The 20,334-nt window shown below is 35.5% G+C and overlaps 1 protein-coding gene across 1 annotated transcript in view; it reads right to left on the bottom strand.

Moving 5' to 3' along the window:
* Window positions 1–20,334, bottom strand: part of LOC123563971 (isovaleryl-CoA dehydrogenase, mitochondrial-like) — a 133,284-nt gene that overhangs the window by 29,322 nt on the left and 83,628 nt on the right. The window contains 2 exon segments of the mRNA XM_053536639.1: window positions 10,527–10,631; window positions 14,182–14,263. Of these exon segments, the coding sequence (XP_053392614.1) occupies window positions 10,527–10,631; window positions 14,182–14,263 (187 nt within the window).

Genomic DNA, 20,334 nt, shown 5'->3' with positions numbered 1-20,334 from the left:
AACATGGTCTATTAATGATTTTGAGTCAGTTGTAGGACAAGTTACTAGTTGCTTGCACTGAAGAGCTTTGCCAATATATTCTGTATATGGTGTTTTTAAAAAATCTTCATTAAAATCACCAAGATACACATGTGGTGTTATATTTGGAGCTCGGGTTGCAAAGAACTGTTTAAGTGTTTTCTTGGATGTCTTTGGAGACACATATATTCCACTGACTAAAAGTTTTGGCGTACAAGAAGCAACATTTTGAAGTTCAAAATGAACCATTTCAATAACATCTTTTGCAGTAGAAACAGTCTGGTAAGAGAAAGATGAGTATATGATAGGAATTCGTGAATAAACAGCTATTCCATAAGGTGGCCGTCGTGTTCCAGAACTTTTCCAGTCAAACCTATAGAGATGAAAACCAGGAATTGCATAATCTTCATCCTGATCAGTGGATTTCAACTTTGTTTCAGAAAATATCATACAATCTTGCCAAGTATAGATTTCATTACCTCTTATGTCAAGGATGTGCTTGTTAAGTGACCTGACATTGTGGTATAGTAAACTAAACATATCTTGTTTTGAGTTAAGTAATGGAGTCAAGAAACACTCAGTTGACATTTCCCTGCGTAGCCTTCTTTGTTCACTTAATACTCTTGTATCAACACGTATTTTTGTTTCATTCAAATTTCTAATGAAAAGTCGTTCCAAACTGGTAACTCTGCTAAGTGCAACATAATGTGAATGAGGAAAAGTTTTACCAGAGAAATCAACTACTGCACTTTGCATTGTATCTCCCTGGCATCTGTGTGTTGTTTTTCCTGCAGCACAGCGTAATGGGAACTGCTGTCTTAGTACACAGGCAGATTTATAACGACCTACAGGAAATTGTCTTCTGACTTTAAACACAGGAGTCCACATGTTATTTGAATTATTTGTGTATAACTGTTTGTTGGTTTTTCTAGAATCTTTACCAATGTCATCATTTTCAAATTGGACCCACAAATACTGATAATTTCCATTTTCATCACAAAGACCCATACTTTTCAGAATACATGCCGCTCCATTTGTCATTCCATCTGATACATCTACATTGCAAGATAATTCATTTCTCAAACCGATTGCTGTTTTCAAATATTTGGGTAGTCCCATAGTCTTGGAAATGTCATCTGGTATAGAGTTCATTATCTTTGTTTTCACTTCAGTATCTACATCACCTAACACAACATCTAATGCTTTTATCTTGACAGCATTGGAGCCCTGACTTTCACATACAAGGTTATTGTGGAAATCAACATCTGCGTTTCTAATATAAATATGTGGTACCATAAATGGATAATTTGGAAGCATTAGATCTGCAGAAATCTTTCTTTGTAAAAGGAAGTTGATATCATCTGTTGTGTGATTACACTCCCTCAGTCTGTTTAAAACTTCAGCAAAATCTTTGGAATCTTTTTGTCTCATTATTTCTTGAAGTTCATACATTCTAAAATGGTCTTTCCACAGATTTAAAGCCAAAGGGCCATACTGTTGATGCAAGTTGTCAAAAATCCATCCATCAAAAACTGGTTTGAGCTGGAATAAGTCTCCAACAGCCAAGACTGAAATTCCACCAAATAATTTAGTGGAACCCATTATCTGCTGTAGACGTTGATGTATGAAGGAGAACATTTTATTTCCTACCATGGATATTTCATCAATAATGAGGAGACGAATATTTCTAAATTTTGACTGCAAAGTATTGAGCTTTTCAGATGTTAATGGTTTATATTCAAAACCCTGGTTTGCTGGTATGCTAAGAAGGAAATGCAATGTGTTTCCATTTATAAGATGCGCGGCTTTTCCTGTTGGAGCAGCAAGCACTATTTTTGGGTTATCTGGGTTAGCACCAGGAACAGAGTTGAAGTATCGTGTCAGAGCTTGGTAAATAGCTTTTACCAAGACTGACTTTCCAACACCTGCTCCACCAGTGAGAAACTGATAAATGGGTTCATCTGATGTCTTGAAATGGTGGAGAATGTGGAGAAAGAAATGTTGTTGTTGAATGTTTAATGATCTAACAAGTTGGAAATAATGTTCATCCAGCATATAGTTAGAAAAGGTACTGCTTTGAAAATATTCTGCACCAGTTGATTCAAGACCTGTCATTTGTGGGTCAGGCGGAAGAAGCTCTGCATATGCATCTGGTCCTATCCCTACATCTTTGTCTTGTTTATCTTCAGTTCGAGTGGATGGTGCATTCTGATCCCATTTCATTTCAAGATCTTCTTCTTTCATGTTTTCAGCATCGTGTATGGCTTGATCTAGAAGCGGAAATTTGTGGTTGTACTGTTCCATTTTAACTTTTATATCAAGTTGCTCGGATATAACATTGTATTGCTCTATGTAGGTTTTATTGCTTCCTATTAGACAAGACTCATTTCTCCATGGAGAAAACAGTAGAAGTATTTCTCTGAAATAATTCTCCTGATCTACTTCCTCTTGATACCTGACATATCGTATGCAAACAGGCTTTCTTCTCCTTTTGATGAAGATGTTACCAACTTTGTAAGTATCCTCTGTTTGTGTTTCCTGTTCACTGTTATCACTATCATAAGTAATATCAGTCTTTGTTGAAGTGTAACAGATCCTGTAATTTGAGACAAAGTCTGCAAGGCATAACTTTTCAAGAGCTGTAGGTCTTGATGCATATCTCTGGTGTATATTAACAGTCTGGATATCTTGTGAATCATCTGGTAGCTGTTTAATAAGATTCATACTTTTCAGCAGAACAGTTCTTTCATTTGGGGGTGAGGTGTTAATGAACACTACATCTCTAGAAGACATCTTTAACGGCATCTGTAGTATGTAGTAAACAGCTTCTTGTGCAGACAATTCAACATGTGTGAGAAACTGATGGCCAATTGCTTTTACTTGTTTCCTCAATGTATGATTTCCTTCACGGGCTTCTTTTGTTGCTGCATAAAGAAGATTGCTCATTCCTCGTTGACTTTTGGCTATGTACGTAACAATGTACATAGCACAAGCGTATGGATCAACAACAAATTGAAGATCCATGTTTGCTCTCCAAGACTGAAGTAAAATTTTGTTGTAGCTGTTTATTCTAACAGCATTCACGTCCCTCTTCAGAAATATCTTTTTTCCTGTGACTGTTGACCTTATTGCAAGAATATATTCATCGTAAGTGAGCTGTAATGAAGTCAGCATTTCTTCAAAAGAGACAGCAGAATCTTTCTTTATGTTGTTGAGAAATTTGGCAACTTTTTTCCAATTCTGTTCATGACTTTCTCTTTCAGCAATTGGAATGTCTGCTTGCAATGGAACAAGTATTTCGGTTTCCAGTAAAGGTGGAATTGGAAAACTGAATCTGCATATTTCTTTGTGTTTCTTTTTACATGTTCTGCTATATGCATGTTCCTGCATTTTTACCAGGCTTTCAATGTCTGGGTCCCGAAATGTAGTCAAAAACTGATTCACGTAAGTTATAACATCAGTCTGATTTTCACAGTTCTCATCAAGTTTTGGTGCATCCTCGACCCATAAAAGCATGTGGATATGAGGTGATCCACGCATCTGGAATTCAACCTTATAGAAATAGTCTTTTACTTGTCCAATAGGGCAAAGTGAATTTAACAAAACACCATTAATGAATTTTTGTACTTGCCGGTGAAAGTGTCTAGCACAAGTAACAGGGTCCATTCTAATCAGATTACACTTTTCAAACCAGTTGAGACTGTTTACTTCTTCTGCTGTCAAATTTGTTCCATTTACAGTTCTTGAAAGTATTTGCAAAAGATGCACCCATCTTGTTTCTGCTAATGAGAATGAGGCAAACCATGTCGGGATTCCTAAACAACGGATCATAGCAAAGAGGTCCTTTTTTGTCTTCTCCCAATATGGTGGTGATCCTCTGAGGTCCTTAAAAACTCTGTAACCTTCATCCAAATGACAAATCTTTTCTATGTTGTTTTCATTCTTTTAAAAAGCAGCTGTAAGGTTAGCAATATCTTTCGTTTTGCGCAAACAAAGGTTTGCTTTATCAAAGATATGTTGTGCTTGCTATTTCTTAACTTTAAAAAATAAGTTAGGAATATTTGAAGCTACTCTCCTGTCTGGACGACGAACTTCAGATTTGCATATATCTGAAAAACATAATGGGATTTCACGTTCGGTATTGGATGGGCGCTTCTGACCACAAAAAATAGTTGGAAAAGAGAGTTCCTCAGCATATTTGTCAAGAAATATATTTACAGGTGTGTTTCCTTCTGCAGGTGCGAATGACAACAACTGACTTGCATCAGCACTAATATCTACAGGCTGCATCATGGTATCCAAATTTCCAACAGCTTGATCTTCAACTGAAGTTTCATCCCATTGGTCATGTACAGGTGACAAAGTAGAATCTGTTGGAACATTTGGCTCAATAGACTGTGGAAGCTGGACATTTTGAGTATTGTCTGGTATATCCTGCCCTGACTGAGTAACAACAAAATGATCACTATTTGAAGATGAGAAGTTGTTGCTATTTGAGGTTTCAGTACTGGCAGTATTGAAAGACCAATCTTCATTGTATGAAATTCCTTCCTCTTTATATAAATCACTATTAGCAATCAAATACTTCAAAGCATCTGTCACCTTGTTTGGACGTATCATCTCTTTATCAACATAATGTGAATATGACAACTTTCTTTTCAGCTGCAAAGGTATGCACATATCATCAGATTGTGTTCTTGGTAGCTTTAAGACTGTTGAATTTATATTTGCTGGTACATTTACAACATTTCCATTAATGCTGATCTGGCCACCTCTTGGCAATTCTCTTAACTGCATAAATGGTATACGGGGTGCAATAAGCCGCTCTTCAAGGTGGGTTAAATACAAGTGCTGATTTTTCTCTGGAAATGTCAACTTGTTGAAATGTGAAAGGCGTGGTAATTTCTTCTGGCGTATGGATGATGCACATGTGTGGCATAACCATTCAATGCCTTGAGCACTTTTTATTCCAGTTATAACTTTCTTTTTCAAATCTGCATCATTAATATTGATACTTGAGGCTTTTTGCACATTATCCCTATACCACAGTTGGTTGCAACAAGTACATATGAAGTCAGGCCCTTGTGCAATTCCTTGTGAAAATTTGAAATAATGTCTTTGACAGACTGTTTATTTTTCATCTGAATCTCAAAGGCACGGTAGTTGCTATCTGTTCTTTTCAATTGTTTATGTTCCTTTTCAGCATATCTACTGTTAACATTTCTCCTCTTGGAAGCATTTTCAGACTCTCTAAATGAGACATCTTTGCGTTTTTTTATTTTGATATTTTTTTCTGTTTCTCTCAGTGAGTGATTGAGTCTTTTTCTTTCATTTTCCATATCTCTAATTCCCTGATTATCACGTTTTTCTCTTTTATGTTTCTTTTCTTTTTGACGTGACTTCGGGTTTTGCAGTTTTTTCCTGTTTTCGTTTGACCTGAAATTTTGTGACTCCCTCTTTTGTCTTTTATGATCTCTTTCCTTTATTCTTGATGTAGGCAGGCTTCTTTTCCTAGAGTTTTCGACCAAACGGACTTCTGGGTTTTTCCTCTTCTGTTTTCTGCGATCAGTATCTCTTGACCTTGAAATACCAAGTTGTAACTGAATAGCTTCACTAGAGCTGGAAAACTTAACTTTTTTACGTTGTATGTCTTTATATCTGTTTTCATCACTCCTTCTTTGCTCATTTTCTTTTTTTCTGAAATCTTCATTAAGACGTTGTAATCGCTTTTTTTCTCTTTCTTTCCTTCTTTTCTCATTTTGTTTAAACATATTTCCTTGTTTCTTGCTGCATTTGTCTTCCATCGAACCTGAAGTTCCTGTTGACACATGCTTTTTGGTGAATGTCTTAGCAGCAGACAGTGTAAATTGATGTTTTAATTCTTTTTGCAGGAGGTTGTTTTGATTGTCAAATATTTGTGGAATTGGTGCAGAAATAACAGATTTAACAATTTCAAAATGATTACCATTTTTATGGTTCAAATAGATGGCTTGCTTGGCTATTTGACAACTGGAGTCAATCAGTGAAGGGCTATGGTTAAGCCATCTCCAATCAGATAGATCCGATGATTGGCTGTACACAAATATTTGTGTCTTCAACAGAAAGGCCATAGCATAAATTTCAACTTCTGTAGCCCATTGACCATCAGCACCCATTTTGGTTGATTCTATGTGTTCTTGGAAAGAAGTAGACCCTGTTAACAACACTTGCAAAATATTGTCATTAGTGAGCATATATCTCACAAGTGTTTTTCTAATGAAGAGATGGTTTTCCTCAATTCCAGTTAACAAGTATGAAATGCAGCGGAAGAAACAGTTACCATCACCAGCTATGGTTTTAGTTGAAGCTGGCTTTCCCAAAGGCATTTCATTTAAGTGATGCAGATGAAACTGAACAGGTGTTAATCTTAAGTCACTACATTTCTGTCTTTGCCATTTGTCATTTACAGGATAGAAGTACTGTGGTATTTGTTCTGTTCGCACTACTACTGTTCTAGATATACAGCTGTGGCTCTGTAACTTCTGATATGAGGAAAATTTGTTTTTACATTCTAAACAAAAAGAACACTTGTGATTTTCTTTGGTTTTGCTTGACTTGAAAGTTCTTTTGCACTGTTGACACAAAAGTTGTGTTGAACAAGTATGCGTTTGAAATGTGCTGTATCTTTGGAACTTTTTTTGACATTTAAAACAGAAGGTACATTTGTGTTTTTCTAGGTTTTTCACTGTTTTGAATGTTTTTGCACAATGTTTACAACAAGTCTCCATTTCTAAGTTGCCATTATATATGTGTGCACCTTTGTTTCCGAGAAGAAAACTGAATAGCTGATGAATCCTAAAAATGCAAATTAATGGAAAGAAATAGTTAATTGATACCATTTATTTTCATAGAATATTAAGAAGTAATGCTCGAGAAAATTTTGTTAAATAAAAATATTTCACTCCAATAAAACAAATACAGGGTAACTATTTTAATGTTAGAAACCTATCAAATATAGTGATTTAAAATGAAGTTTTTCTTTTCTTAACTTGATAAAATATTATATCACTGTAACTACTGATACTCTGATTACTGGAAATTACTGTATTTACTAATCATATAATTATAAATATTTTTACCCAAAACTCCCGACAACAAAAATGAACGAAGAATTCCTCCACCATAAAGGAGCGCCAAAAAAATTATAAAAATGAATACAGTTGAAGTCTGTTGGACACCAAACCCTTAGATATATTAATAATTATTACAAAATTTTAACTTCTATTTGGTCCCTTGGAAGCATAGAACACAACCATGCAAAGTAAACAATGTATGGCATTGACGAGTTTAACAGAAGTAATAAATTGTGGAACACTCCTTGTTCCACCTGACACCAACTGTACACCATGACATTGTATAGAATCTATGTTCCAAAAGACCAGAAATAACAACAACAAAAATTAAGTTAAAGATGTGAATGTACAACATTCTTGTGAAGAACATATTTTAATGCATTGTTATTTTTATGAGATGAATAATACATACTTACAAACCTTGATACAATATAACCCTGAAATATTTTTTTTTATTAGCAAATCTGAACTTATAAAGTATAGGGTTATCTATCATTACTGTAAATATATATTTATAATGTACTAACAGTTTGAATGAAACAGACCTTTGAATCAATACATGTAATTTGAATGATTTCAAAACAGTTCTCTAAATATCTTCTATGTCAGAACTATCAAGCTTACAAGCTGCAGACTCTGACATTAAAGCTTTTTCTATGTACCTTGTGTCATATGATGTGGGTGATGATGTTGAACAACTGTTTTAAGTTTGAATCAAATCCAATCAGTAACAACAGAGATAGAGTGAAAGTGACGTAAAACCTTTTCTACCGTTTCATTTCCCTTTTTCATGTCTTTTTTAGAAAAATCATAAAGTGATGATTTTAGGTTAGTTTCAACTGTTTCTTTATGGGATGAAGATGCTTCTTGTAAATCAATAAGTTTCCTCTTTGCTGGGTTTTGTTCTGCTTTTCTTGTTGACTGAGAAAATTGTTGAGATTTAAACAAAGAAGGCGAAGAAATAGCTATGTTGGATGAAGAGTCTTCTATCATAGATGTAATGGCTGTAGATGAAGAGGCCGTAGATGTAGAGACCGTAGATGTAGAATCCTTCGATGTAGAGGCTGCAGATGTAGAGGCTGTAGATGCAGAAGCCATAGATGTAGAACTAGTAGATGCAGAGGCTGTAGATGTAGAGGCTGTAGATGTGGAACCCATAGATGCAGAGACTGTAGATGAGGAGGCTTGATTGGTAGATGTTGGTGTAGTCAGAGATGCTGATATCAAGGAAGGTGAAGAAAATAGCGAAGTGTCTGCTGAGGTGTCCATTGTATTGTCAATTTATCTGCAAGTAAATGGATAAATCTGTGACTGATAGATAAACATTATGAGGGTCAAAAAAGGCCCTCTATCACTCACCTGAGATAATCCAAAACTTTAGTACAACAAAGAGGATGGATGATTGGACAAACAATCAGTGATCACAAGTACTCATTTGGCACAAAATGCTCAAATGAGTAAGAGTAAACTCTGGAAGCAAGGGGCGTTTAATCCCTTTCAATATAAATAAAATATGCAGTTGTGCATCAATTAAGTTTTATATAAAAATATAATATAATGTAATATAATCTTATATAATGTTACTGTAAGAAATACTTATTTTGATAATACAATATGAATTACAAAATATATATAAATTCTAAAAAAGATGATACATACCAGTTCCTATAAGATACAGCATTTGATACATCAGTAAAACCAAAACACGCGACAGTATGCAAAACGAAAACAAAAGGTTAAAAGAAAAAAAAAGAAAATCCATTCCGTAATAACAGAGTTGGAGTGAAAGTCCATCAAAACTTTAAACTGAAAATCTAAGAAAAAAGGGGGAATAATTCATGAAATATTTGTGCCAGAGTTTTGCACCTTGTGTCATATGATGTGGGTGATGATGCTGAACAACTATTTTAAGTTTGAATCAAATCCATTCAGTACTAACAGAAGTAGAGTGAAAGTGCACCAAAACCTTAACCTGAAATTCTAAGTAAAAAGTGGGAATAATTCATGAAAAAATGGTTCCAGAGTTATGCACCTTGTGTCATATGATGTGGGTGATGATGATGAACAACTATTTTAAGTTTGAATCAAATCCATTTGGTAATAACAGAGTTGGAGTGAAAGTGCATCAAAACTTGAACCTGAAATTCTAAGTGAAAAAAGGGGGAATAATTCATGAAATATTTGTGCCAGAGTTATGCACCTTGTGTCATATGATGTGGGTGATGATGCTGAACAACTATTTTAATTTTGAATCAAATCTATTCAGTACTAACAGAGGTAAAGTGAAAGTGCACCAAAACTTTAACCTGAAATTTTAAGTAAAAAGGGCGAATAATTCATGAAAAAATGGTGCCAGAGTTATGCACCTTGTGTCATATGATGTGGGTGATGATGTTGAACAACTGTTTTAAGTTTGAATCAAATCCAATCAGTAACAACAGAGATAGAGTGAAAGTGCATCAAAACTTTAACCTGAAAATCTAGGTGAAAAGGGGGGATAAATCATGAAATATTGGTGCCAGAGTTATGGCCCTTATGTCAGATGATGTAGATGATGATGAGTAATAAGTATTTCAAGTTTGAATCAAATCCATCAAGTAATTACAGAGATAAGTTGAAAAAAGAGAAAGTGCACCAAAACTTTAACCAAGGTGGGGACGCGGAAAGACGCCGAGGCCGACGCCGGGGCGAGTAGGATAGCTCTCCTTATACTTCGTATAGTCGAGCTAAAAATGAAAGATACACAAGCAGTATCCTAATAACAACACTTAAAAGGGGGGAAGAAATACAGTAGTATAACCATTACTTGCTTTAAACTGGCACAGCAAGCAGTCTGAACAAAAATATAGGTTTTGAGTGAAAATTACAGGCTATTTGGCCGTTTTAAAGGATTTTTCAGAAGATTTAAAGGCTTTAATTTAAAGGTTTGCTCTGAAATTAAAGGTTTTTAAAGGTTTTAAAGGTTTCACTAGGCCTGTAAAAATCAAATCATAAATAAAGCTGCTATTGTGCAGACAAGGTCAAAATAGCTTATTTTGGCCCTTTCAGGGGCCATAACTCTGAAACCCATAATGGGATCTGGCCAGTTCAAGAAAGGAACCGAGATCTTATGGTGATATAAGTTGTGTGCAAGTTTGGTTAAAATAAAATCATAAATGAAACCAGTATCGTGCAGACAAGAAATTGTTGACGCATGCACAGACGGACGGATGCACAGACGACGGATGAAGGGTGATCACAAAAGCTCACCTTGTCACTATGTGACAGGTGAGCTAATAAAACTGTTAACTGACCTGACAGACTGACAGACATGAGCTAGACAATATCCCCCCCCCCCTCTTTTTCAAGAGGCCATGACTGAGGTAGAGTTCAGAGCAGAAGTATTTGAATACTTACATTTGGATTGATATGACCTTGATCTAGTGACCTAGCAACATTATATACATATGATCTACTGGCACTTAATGTTGTATACATATCTGCTAACTTTGCCTGGATCATCTGAAAATAAACCAACACTAGGTTAACAAAAAATTCATTCTGTTACAGTTACTGAAAATATAAAACAGATAATTATTTTTCCATTCATACCTCTTTACTGTGAAATCATTTAATATCATCGGCACAAAATTTCGAGGTTTTGGCCAAAACGGCTGTTTCGTGAGGACGTAAATTCGTGGATTTCAAATTTTTGATTTTCTTTTTATGATTTTCACAGGACTAGATCTAGTATATCATTTAGTTCTTACATGTAAAACCTAGACTTGTCAAACAGCGCTACCATGGTTATCGAATTTGCAATCTATGCTGCGGGAGATGAGCGAGTGACCTTAACTTCTACGACCCCTAATTTGTAAAACTTAATGAAACTGTGAAATATTCTATAAGAAAAGTCGTTGCCAATTAAACAAGAGCTGTCCATAAGACAGCCAATGCTCAACTATTTGCATGTTTGTCCCAGAAAAAAAGACTATTAACCTAAATGTTAAAATATCTATAGAGTTTCCAGTATCTGCATTAGTTTTGGAGATAGTAACTTGCACGCAAAACTTTAACCAGTGAGGTTGTAAATTGACCTAGAAAAAAAACAAGAGCTGTCTCCATAGGATGACACATGCCCCCGATGGCACTTTAAATGAATAGTTATGGCCGATGTTCGAGTTTAGGACCTTTGACCTACAGAGCTGGGTCTTGCGCATGACACGTCGTCTTACTGTGTCACACATTTATGCGTAGTTATTTTAAAATGCATGCATGAATGACAAAGATATGGACCGGACACGCCCATCAATGCACTATCATGAAAAAAGACCTTTAACATCTAAGTGTGACCTTGACCTTTGAGCTACGGATCTGGGTCTTGCGCATGACACGTCGTCTTACTGTGGTACACATTCATGCCAAGTTATTTGAAAATCCATCCATCGATGACAAAGATATGGACCGGACACGCCCATCAATGCACTATCCCTTAATGTCTAAGTGTGACCTTGACCTTTGAGATACGGATCTGGGTCTTGCGCACGACACGTCGTCTTACTGTGGTACACATTCATGCCAAGTTATTTGAAAATCCATCCATCGATGACAAAGATATGGACCGGACACGCCCATCAATGCACTATCCCTTAATGTCTAAGTGTGACCTTGACCTTTGAGGTACGGACCTGGGTCTTGCGCGCGACACATCGTCTTACTGTGGTACACATTCATGCCAAGTTATTTGAAAATCCATCCATCGATGACAAAGATATGGACCGGACACGCCCATCAATGCAATAACCTTTAATGTCTAAGTGTGACCTTGACCTTTGAGCTACGGACCTGGGTCTTGCGCGAGACACGTCGTCTTACTGTGGTACACATTCATGCCAAGTTATTTGAAAATCCATCCATCGATGACAAAGATATGGACCGGACACGAAAAATGCGGACAGACTGACAGACTGACAGACCGACAGACTGACAGACCGACAGACAGACAGACGGTTCAAAAACTATATGCCTCCCTTTGGGGGCATAAAAAAGTCTCAAAGCTATATGCTCTTGCATGCAAAACTTTAACCAGGATTTTCTAAGTCCAAAAGGGGGCATAACTTGGTTAAAATGCATGTCAGAGTGTTGGGACTTGATGCTACCACCTAGATTTATGACCCCGAAAACATGTGAAGTTTCAATTCAGTATCTGCATTAGTTTTGGAAACAGTAACTTGTATGCAAAACTTAAAACTTTAACCAGGATTTTCTAAGTCCAAAAGGGGGCATAATTTGGCCAAAATACATGGCTAAGTTATAGGCCTTGACCTAGTGAGGTTGGTAATTGACCTAGAAAAAGAAAAAGGTTTCAAAGCTATATGCCTTTAAATGATAGCCATATGTACAACTTTAACCAAGGTGTGATGCCGACACCGACGCCAGGACGAGTAGAACAGCTAGACTATTCTTTGAATAGTTGAGCTAAAAAATGTCAAAACCGTAGCACCTGGGATATTGTCTTACACATTTAGCATTCATAATCGAAACAAATATAAAGTTCAAAATTTACAAGCTGTTGAACTTGTGCATATGTTATTTTCTGCCAAGAAACGTGTAATGTGAATTGGGTAATAATGCATCAGATGCAAATCTAGCAATTAATTTATGATATTTAATAGTCCCAAAGTAATCCCCAACGAATAACAATGATTTCACAGTATCCAATAACAAGAGCTGTCTGTTGACAGCGCCTTCAACTATTCGAAGCATTGATAGAAGTATAGGGTCAAAATATTACCAGAGATTTTCAGACAGAAGAAAAGGAATAGATAAGACAAACAATGTACTGCATTTGTGGATTTGGATAAGTCTTGCACTATATGGCAATGTGTGACCATGTTGGTAAGCAAGTGTTCAAGTTTCAAAGCCATATATCAAACCGTTAATAGACAAAATATTGAAAGGTATGCGAAACATAACTAATTTCTATGTCCAAAAAAGGGCCATAATTGAGCAAAAGTCCTTGTCCTAGGTAAGTAGACTATGAAGGTAAACAAGTGGTCAAAGTTTCAAAGCCATATGACAAACAGGTTAGGCAAAATACAGACCGGTATGAAAAACTTAACTGATTTCCAAGTCCAAAAAGGGCCATAATTCAGCCAAAATAAATGACAGAGTTATGTACTCTTGCCTACAGATGGGAATCATGATGATAAACAAGTATTAAAAGTTCAAAGCCACATGTCAAATAGCTTTGACAAAATGTTGACTTGTATGAAAACTGAACCAATTTCCAATTCAAGAAAGAGCCATAATTCAGTCAAAATACTTGACAGAGTTACGTACTCTTGCCTACAGATGGAAATCATGATGATAAGCAAGTGTTCAAAGTTTCAAAGCCACATGTCAAATAGTTTTGACAAAACATGGACTTGTACGAAAACTGAACCAATTTCCAAGTCCAAAAAGGGCCATAATTCAGCCAAAATCCTTGACAGAGTTATGTACTCTTGCCTACAGATAGAAATCATGATGATACTTTCAAAGCCACATGTACCAATTTCCAAGTCCAAAAAGGGCCATAATTCAGCCAAAATAGTTGACAGAGTTATGTACTCTTGTCTACAGATTGAGACTGTTATAACAAACAAATGATAAAAGTTTCAAAGCCATATGTCAAACACTTTACACAAAATGTGAACCAGTACGAAAAACTTAACCAAGATTTCTAAGTTAAAAGGGGCCATAACTCAGCCAAAATCCTTGATGGAGTTATGTACTCGTGCCTAAAACTGGACATGGTGATGGTACACAAGTGTTGAAAGTTTCAAAGCTTTATCTCAAAAGACTTTGTCAAAATGTGGACTGGTACGAAAAAACTTAACCAAGGTGTGACGCCAACACCATGGTGAGTAGGATAGCTCTACTTATTCTTCGAATAGTTGAGCTAAAAATGAATATTACCATATCTGTTTTATAAACATTTACTGTCAGTGGAAGAAAATAATATATTTCTGATTACAGGTTGGTTTACAGGTTTTACTAAATAATGGCTATAAATGGAATAGAAATTTGCCTGGAAATGTCCAATTTTTTCACCAAAGCATTCTCTTTCATGTGCGTATTTGAAAGCCACATCACAACATGCCTGCATTATTCTGCAATAGAAAATACAATATGGTAAATACATAGTTAATAGTTTCAATTCCTAGAAATTTACTTTAATACTTTTATCCATTTTATAAGCTGTTTCTTTCATTCTGTAAGTGACATATTTTCTAGACCTATGTATGGGCGGTGGTTACTGCCAAAATTAGTAAATGTGCAACCCATTCATTAACAAGCCAGTCAGTGCAGTGCAATTTAACGCCGTCTAGTGTAAAATTCCATCCCATTCAGTAACTTTTCATTCAATGCATTGTATTTAAGTATCATTTAGTACAAAACTTCATTCCATCCACTTAAACATGAAACAATACATTAAACAAGTAGCTGCGTTCAATAAACGCTTGATGCCCCCGGTGGCATCCTTGTCTATACATAGCAACCGAAGTGCAAAATGAGGCCGCCTAAGTTCAAGGTCAAACTGAGGTCAGGTGATGTCTGAAGATGAGGAATGGTCACAGGTTACATCTGCATTAGTATCAAGTCATTCTAGTTAGGGCTATTGATGCTAGATGAAACGGTCCCATTTGGTTAACCTCGTACGGACGACCGATTGGACAGGACAATCACTATATGCCTCCCGCATCAGCAAATGCCGGAGGCATAAAAAGTTGTTGCGGTGCATCGAAATGTGAAACGTATGACAAGTTGTGGTGCCATGCAGCCCAACTTGATGCCATGCAGTGGAATGTTAAACCATACGTTCGACGTAACCTTCATGAGTTCGTGCAGTGTAAAATGATATGAGACATTTATTACTTGACGCAGTCTAATGCATACTGAAATTGTGTTGTTTAATATTAAGCGATGTATTAAATCTTGATGCCATGCAGCGCAATGTGAAACCGTCCAACACAGCTTCCATACCTGCAGTGCAAAACAGAATGACTCACTGCAACTTGACGCCATCTAATGCGTATTGAGATTGTTTTGTGTAAAATGAAGAGGTGAATAAATTACAGTTATCATTCAAGAAATAGGTCTGCATGGTGTTTATAGACCTCACAGGCCAAAGTTATTCCAAGCATGATACCTGACTTACCTATATGTTTCTGTATTTTAAATAGTCTAGGTTGGTTTCAGGTTTGCAAAACATTTGTAATTGAAACAAATACATATACGATGGTAAAATTCAACAACAACACGTGAATATTTATCTTTTATCAACATTTCGGCGCTTACGCCTTCATCAGGATAAATACATAATAAAACAAATACATAGAAATAGGAAAAACACCACATGCTTAAATTGGTCGGGTACTAAAAAATACCCAATTTTCTATCCACCTGTAAATGTAAGACATGACATTTTGTTCTGCATGGAAAATCTGTGCACATTTGGTAAATATTGTGGTGATTATAGGTTAGCAATGTTTGTTTAAATACATACTTTCATAACACAGATTCATCAGGATATAACACAGATGTCATTTTATCACAGGTTTAGAACATCTTCGAATAACTGCAAGTTTATTCAATTTCTTAATTTGCTACTTAGTCGTATTATATGTAATTATTACATTATAACAAGATCGTCTGGATCAAGTGATATATATAATTCGCTCAACTCTTGTATGTTTTGGCAAAATAATCTGAAAATTCCATCCATTACCTCAATCTGAGTATACATCGGGGTAATATAAGAACAATAGAAAAGTACAAAAAGTTTGGATAACTTTTTTATTAACTTCGACAACTTTGTAAGACATAAAGTATCAACAATATAATGATAAAATTGTTCTCGGGTAATAAATAGATATATCAAAAATATTAACTACATTAAAAATGTAGATATTAGCATATTTCTAAAGATACTGAAACTTTTGTGCTTTTATATTGTTGTATTAACCTGATCGGGGTAAGACAACCCCGTAAGACACCCAGACCGAGGTAATATAATACCGATTGGAAGATGTGCCCAATCTGTGTAACTATATTTATATTAGAGAAAACCAAATGCTTCAATATTTTGTCTTATAAGAAAAGGTTAGGTTCATATTTTCAATGAAGATTCATTATTATGATGATAAGTTTTATGAAGCACGTGGTAACAATGGTGAAATGCGACACCAGAATTAAAGAGAATTCCTATAGTTTTTTTCCTTTCATAGAATTTTTTTAAATTCACATATATGATAGGAAAATTTGTGCTGAAAACAATGAACAAATAAAAACAATAGGTCACCAGGCTTGTTTTTGTGAAAAATTGTTTTGAACACATCCACTGTTGCTGAAACTGCCAGCGATTTTTCAACATTTTCATAATTTTCTGCTTTTTATAAATACCAACCAAAATATACATCCAGGCAGCACAATACGGTTTTTTCTTTTTACAGATTTTATTATATACTTATTTGATATCATAGTCATATTTGTAATACTCTATCCTTACAATAATGGGTACAAATGAAAAAAAAATATTGTTTCATATTTACTTTTGTGAACTTTTTTCATTGAAAAATACCCATAGTGAAGAATATTTTTTTTAAATTTTGAAAAAACTCTTTCATAGAATTTTTTCTTTTTCTTCTTGTGTATAGATAATTATATTGTGAGCATAAAAATGGCTAAAAATGTATGGGTCACCAGGCTAAATTTTATGTTAAGACCGCTAAAATACAACACCTGTTCGGACGGAAATGGCGCGAACCTGGCCAAATTGATTACATGTATGTCTGCTAAAAGTTAAAAAAAAGTTTTAAGAATTCTTAATTCTTTCTATAATTGAATACTACATAATCTGAAAGGTGATATTGTCTTATCAGTACTAATGCAATTGTCTTACATTATATGAACAACACTGTCTTTGTACTAAAATGCGATGTGAAAACACAACCACAAAAATAGCAAGATACCTGTCAGGCATGATACTTGTCAATACAACATAAACCAGTATCAACATTTGATTACTGATATAACTTATCAAAAATGTTATTTCATTCAAAATTCCTCATATCTAAGATCGTCTGTAACATGTTTCAACAAATGTTGACTTCAGTTCAGTTTTCCATAGAAAGTGTCGGCTGCGCAGAAAGATGCGCATAAAAAACTATAGGAATTCCCTTTAAGACGGCATGAAGTTGTAATGAATCGATTTACTTTACAATGTACATACTCATGTGTCCTTAAACAGCTTCACATTGACCTGCATGGCATCAAATTTTTATATGCCACTCCAAATTACACAACATGGTTTCAATAGGCATTAAACGGCGCCAAGTTTTAATGAATCGTTTCACTTTAGACTGCACAAACTCATGTTGCATTTAACGTCTTCATATTGCACTGCATGGCAACAAGTTTATATATGCCACACTGAATTACACAAAGCGGTTTCAATATTCATTACATGAAGTTGTAATAAATCATTTTCATTTTACACTGCACGTACTCAAGTTGCTTCACACGCTGCATGGTATCATGTTTCGTCAGATAATTTCATATTACGGTGTATCACAACAAATTTTTCAATGCATCATTTCATGTTTAAATGGGCGTCATTAAGTTTTTTATTACATGATTTCAAAATGCAATGTGTTGAATCCAAATTTATTGGACGGAATGAAGTTTTAGACTAGACGGTGTTGAAATGCACTGCACTGACTGACTTATTAATGGATGGATTGTATACTTACTAATTTTGGCGGTAACCGCCGTCCATACCTATATTCATCAAAAGTTTGTCTGAAATATTAAAATGCTCAATTTTCATTATGTCTGTCACTCATCACAAATTGCAATGAAATTTTGTATGAAATTCAGTGTCTTCAGCTATAGACAACTCTCCACAATGTCAACAGTATAAATGCCTACAAACTTAGTACTGGTAAATTATATTTTTGGCATTCCTAAGTTTAAGCCTGCGGGAAGTTCATAAGCCTTAAACTGGAGAAGACAGAAACAGCTGTGCAGAGATATAGTAAGACTCCTGAAACCAGGTTCACACCTGGTGACAACTGTGAATTGGCTGTGTTTTTCAATACTACAAAGGGCTTAAGTAACAAGTGATTGAGTATTGCAGAGGTAATACAGAAGTCCCCTACCAGTATAAGACAATTTTACTTGACCTTCAATAGTGAACCTGACCTTTGACTGACAACCATGGGTCATATGTCTGACACATAGTCTAATCATGGGAAACATTTCTGTGTAGTAATAAAAACAAGGAGCTGCGTTCAATAAATGCTTGATGCCCCTGGTGGCATCCTTGTCGATACAAAGCAACCTGATACAAAGCAACCTAAGTCCAAAACCAGGTCAAGTTCAAGGTCAAGGTCAAACTGAGGTCAGGTGATGTCTGAAGATGAGGAATGGTCACAGGTTACATCTGCATTAGTATCAAGTCATTCTAGTAAGGGGTACTGATGCTAGACGAAACGGTCCCATTTGGTTAACCTCGTACGGACGGACGGACGAATGAACGAACGAAAGGAAAGGACAATCACTATATGCCTCCCGCATCAGTAGATGCCGGGGGTATAAAAATCTTCAATGCAACTAAAAGTTATGGGGCAGAAACAAATTTTTACTTGACCTTAAACAGTGACCTTGAACTTTTTCCGACAAGCCTAGATCATGTGCTGACACATTGTCTTATGGGGAACATTTGTGTATACCACTAAGATAATCCATCAATGCATATAAAATTTATGGAACAGAAACAATTTTTACTTTACCTTCAATAGTGACCTTGATTTTTGACCTACCATCATAAATCATGTATGTGCATAATCTACATATTGCCCTCCATTCACATACCAAGTTTTATGAACCTAGCTTGAATACTTTTTGAGTAATTGCAGAATCGAGATTTGTGGATGGACAGACAGAGGGAGGGCATTCCTATAGTCCCCTCCAGTGTTCCACTTGTAGGGGACTAATAAATTATGTCTTTTACATTGGTCAAGTAAGTACTGAATGCCAACACACTGAAGCCTTTACTGTATACATATGAAATGTGATTGATGAGTGGTCTAGAAATAATTAAATTAAACAACTAATGGCAGTAAAATTCATCAAATTAGCAAATATGCAAGAGATGTTCCAGAGGTTATGTTACTAGCATCATAACTTCGTTATAACTCATCGGAACCAAGTGCATGGTATGTTAAGTAATAGTTATAGTATGTGTGAGAGTGTGTTACGACGATATATCAGAGCTAGGGGTACATCTCGGTATTTTTCTCCGCACATATTGTCGAGGCCGGTATGTACCCCTAGCTCTGATATATCCTCGTAACACACGAGCATTACATATTATAACTGTTTTATCGCATAGTTTTATCATTAAAATTTATATATTACATACATGCCATATCTCCCGCTGGGAGCCTTTTTCTCCCGTATTTTCAGTATATCTCCCGGTCTCCCGCGGGGACATGAAGACCTCCCGTAAAAAATAATTTATTTTTTTTAAAAATGTCGCAAAATCGTATCTCGGACCCAATGTAGACCTTTAGAAAATGCTTAAAATGCAATATCGATTAGCCCGGAAATACTCTTCAAACATAATTTTGATAGTTATCTATAATCCCTAGATTCTTTATCGAGGGATACACGCCTGAGGCATTAATTATCTTACCACCTTCTGTCACCATCTCCAAACAATTAACCATTTAATCTTACCCGTAGGCAATTGTAAACATGTGTATGGGAGATTTTAGACTGATTCAATACCATCAAAGTCACTGATTTGTAGTTTTCAAAACAATATGTAAACCAGTCTTAAAATTACGTCATTTTACCGCCACCTGCCAAAGTGTACTTTCGTTTTCGTTGACCTCGATATTTATCGAGCCATCGGAGGATGAGACAGGTTAGTGCTAACACCGAGTTTATGCTTCTCAATTTAAATACTTGCACAACATGCAAAAAATCAATTACAATTTAACAATAATTGGCGAGTAAACGCCGGACTACACAGAATTTCGGACAGACATGAATTCGGATAAGTGAATTTTATGAAATAAATTGCAGTCCATACTACCCGAAGAATTGACTGCCATTCCTTTGTGATATAATTGTCATGTTGTAATAATTAACAGGAGAAGAATTCCCAGTTTAA

Source organism: Mercenaria mercenaria, chromosome 2 (assembly GCF_021730395.1).
Source record: "Mercenaria mercenaria strain notata chromosome 2, MADL_Memer_1, whole genome shotgun sequence".
NCBI lineage: Eukaryota > Metazoa > Mollusca > Bivalvia > Venerida > Veneridae > Mercenaria > Mercenaria mercenaria.
The sequence above is the reverse complement of the archived record's forward strand: the minus strand, read 5'-3'. Positions and strand labels throughout refer to the sequence as shown.